The 3,559-nt window shown below is 37.2% G+C and overlaps 1 protein-coding gene across 1 annotated transcript in view; it reads right to left on the bottom strand.

Moving 5' to 3' along the window:
• LOC106470792 (solute carrier family 23 member 2-like) overlaps positions 1-425 on the bottom strand; it is a 22,042-nt gene extending 21,617 nt beyond the window's left edge. Inside the window, exon 1 of the mRNA XM_022399429.1 lies at positions 299-425. Within this exon, the coding sequence (XP_022255137.1) occupies positions 299-328 (30 nt within the window). The 5' untranslated portion in view covers positions 329-425. The remainder of the gene's footprint in view (positions 1-298) is intronic.
• Positions 426-3,559: the final 3,134 nt, after the last annotated feature.

Here is a 3,559-nt window from a genome sequence, read left to right as displayed (position 1 = left end):
GAAGAAGAAGAAGAAGATGGCACCGAAGCTAGTTGAGTGAAATATATAATAAATATTTCATCTTTCGTTGTGCCAAAAACACATCGTTTTTAAAGAAACTGTTATGTAAGCAGCTTGTTTTGTTTTGATATATATAGTCCTTAACTCACCACTAAAACAAATAATACTCTAGATATTCGGATAACGTCATCTTTTCTTCACCGAAATTCACAAATAAATAACAAGATTATCTGCCGAATAATGATGAATAATTAAATGTTACCAAGAGTAATCGTGTGTCTAATTTAACGGAACTTACTGTCTCCAGTTCTAAACCTGAGTTCTCCATGGCCAACACAATTTCTCAACGTGTAGATCTCGTGCTAAGAAACTTTATTTGTTGCTGATTGTCTGATCCGTAACAATCGAAACTCTGATAATAAAAATTACTCACACTTCAGACACTGCTGTATAAAAAATAACTGTATGATTACAACGGAACGCCTAGATTACTCTTTGAACTTTGCTTTAAGCTTTCTGTTCCTTTGTTATCGTGGTAACTGTATATGTAATCCTATTTATTCCTGGGTTAAATTCGTTTGATTACTTCTGGAATTTAAGATAAAAACGTACTTTATCAGATTAGGCGACAGTTCAATCAGACTCATTTGTGTATTCGGGGTAAGATAGGTTGCATAAATTGATGGGTAGCGCGAAGAGGTCCGCGTTCCGCTGTGAACGAAACCAATCACCGTGTGAGAATGCTTTGTGGGAAATTTCAGCAGTTAAAACCGATGTAGCTTCCGCTTTCAGTACTTGAAACTTAAGACTCGCAACACTAACTATTAGAAATAACAGAACAGGAAAGTTGGGTCTGTATTATAAATCGATGAGGTTCGTGGGGGGCCCATCGTAAATGTTTACATGTTCTCGAAAAATAAGAGAACTTCAGTAAAAACGTGTCAATAGAAAACACGGACTAAAACGTGTCTATAGCAAACGATAAATAAGAGAACTTTAATAAAAACGTGTCAATAGAAAACGAAAAATAAGAGAGCTTTAATAAAAACGTGTCATTAGAAAACACGGACTAAGAACGTGTCTATAGCAAACGAAAAATAAGAGAACTTTAATAAAAACGTGTCAATAGAAAACGAAAAATAAGAGAGCTTTAATAAAAACGTGTCATTAGAAAACACGGACTAAGAACGTGTCTATAGCAAACGAAAAATAAGAGAACTTTAATAAAAACGTGTCAATAGAAAACGAAAAATAAGAGAGCTTTAATAAAAACGTGTCATTAGAAAACACGGACTAGGAACGTGTCTATAGCAAACGCAGAATATGGATGCTTTAGGTTTGTTTGTTTGAAGTTAAACACAACGCAGAATATGGATGCTTTAGATTTGTTTGTTTGAAGTTAAGCACAACGCAGAATATGGACGCTTTAGGTATGTTTGTTTAAAGTCGAGCACAAACCTATACAATCGGCTATCTGTGCCCTGCCCACAACGGGTATCGAAACCCGGTTTCTAGCGCTGTAAGGCCGCAGATATACCTCAGTGCCACTGGGGGCCGTGGAATAAGAACGTGTCAGAAAAAAAACAACAACAATGTAGACAACGATAAGTTTACGGAATTATAACGCTTAAATCCGGGGTTCGATTCCCAGTGGTGTACATAGCAGATAGCCTATAAACACGTTATTTATAATTCAGAGAGTTTATTTGTTTGTTATGAATTTCGCGCAAAGCTACACGAGGGCTGTCTGCGCCAGCCGTCCCTAATTTAGCAGTGTAAGACAAGAGGGAAGGCAGCTAGTCATCACCACCCACCGCCAACTCTTGGGCTACTCTTTCACAAACGAATAGTGGGACTGACCGTCACATCATAACGCCCGCACGGCTGAAAGGGCGATCATGTTTGATTCGACGGGGATTCGAACCCGCGACCCACAGATTGCGAGTCGAGCGCCCTAACCACCAGGCCACGCCAGGCCAATTCAGAGAGAAGGCGGGATCTATGAGTGTGTGCGTAAATATATATCAAATCTATAGTTTATCCCAGAGATCCATTGTAAAAATTAAAAAATCCCGAAGAACGACCTCATTATAGCTGTTTGGAAATATATCCTGATTTGTTCGTTTGAGAATTTTCGCCCAAAGCTACATAAGGGACTACCTGCGCATCACACCTCCTAATTTTGAACCGATATATTATAGGGAAGGCAGCTAATCATCAGCACCCGCCGCCAACACTTGGGTTACTCTGACATGATCAACAAGTGACATCTGACGGTCATTCTTATAGGGTAGGCAAGACCCCAAAGCTCGGAGCGCGTTATTGCTGCAACGGGAAACTATGAAAGCTTAGATTCATTGTCTTGACACGCTAACTACTCAGTCACACCTGGCCCACGATGTGTTTATAAGTGTTTGAAACGAAAGTGAACACTGAAGTGTATGAACACGTGTCGGTTTTTAAACAAGAACAGTCACTTCGTCATCATAAGAACATGCAGCTAATATAGACTTCTAGGTGAACTCGTTTTGTTTGGTTTAGATGTCCAGTCCTTCACTGACCACTACGTCTAAACCCAAAATATTTCAATATTGTTAGATCATGTATAATGTTTTCTGTGAATAAAAAAAAATAAACGAATGACTTGAAGGTCACACAAACTACACTGTAATTCTTTTGACCTTGAAAAAGGGAAACACCCAGGTCAGTGATGCAACTGAACTAATAAAACAACAGCAAAAAAAAAATCCTTGGTTTCATTACTTGCGGACGCGCATGAATGGATTAACGAGATTCCCACTGTCTCTATCTACTGTCTAGCGAAACCACAGCCAAGGGAATGGGCTTGGAAAAATCAGCGTGGAAAGAAGACCCTGTTGAGCAGCAACCATTAGTTTTACATTATTTAAACTATTGATATGGAAACTGTCCTCTTTTATAGGTAAATAAATATGTTTACTTTTCTACGCCGATAAAGATTGTTAATTTAACTTTTTCTGAGAAAATCACAGGAATGAGTCGAGTTTCTTAACAAGAAAAGTCAATTTTATTATTGTTTGTTTGTTTTTTAATTATGAACAAAGCTACACAAGGGCTATCCGTGCTCTGCCAACCAACCGCTGTGTCACTGGGGGGGGGGGGGGGGCTGAATTTTATTATTAAACGGTGTTAGCTTCAGACGGAAAACTTCTTACAAACGCTGTGTTGGTTGATTTAATTGTTTTTTCACATGATCAATTGTTTGTTTGTATCTTTGTTTAAGAATCCTATCATTGTGTGTTTGTATCTTTATTTTAGAATCCTATCATTGTGTGTTTGTATGTTTATTTTAGAATCCTGTCATTGTGTGTTTGTATCTTTATTTTAGAATCCTATCATTGTTTGTTTTGTATCTTTATTTTAGAATCTTATCATTGTTTGTTTGTATCTTTATTTTAGAATCCTATCATTGTGTGTTTGTATCTTTATTTTAGAATCCTATCATTGTTTGTTTTGTATCTTTATTTTAGAATCTTATCATTGTTTGTTTGTATCTTTATTTTAGAATCCTGTCATTGTG

Source organism: Limulus polyphemus, unplaced genomic scaffold (genome assembly GCF_000517525.1).
Source record: "Limulus polyphemus unplaced genomic scaffold, Limulus_polyphemus-2.1.2 Scaffold4218, whole genome shotgun sequence".
Taxonomy (NCBI): domain Eukaryota; kingdom Metazoa; phylum Arthropoda; class Merostomata; order Xiphosura; family Limulidae; genus Limulus; species Limulus polyphemus.
Note: the sequence above shows the minus strand (reverse complement) of the source record. Positions and strands in the feature narration are given on the sequence as shown.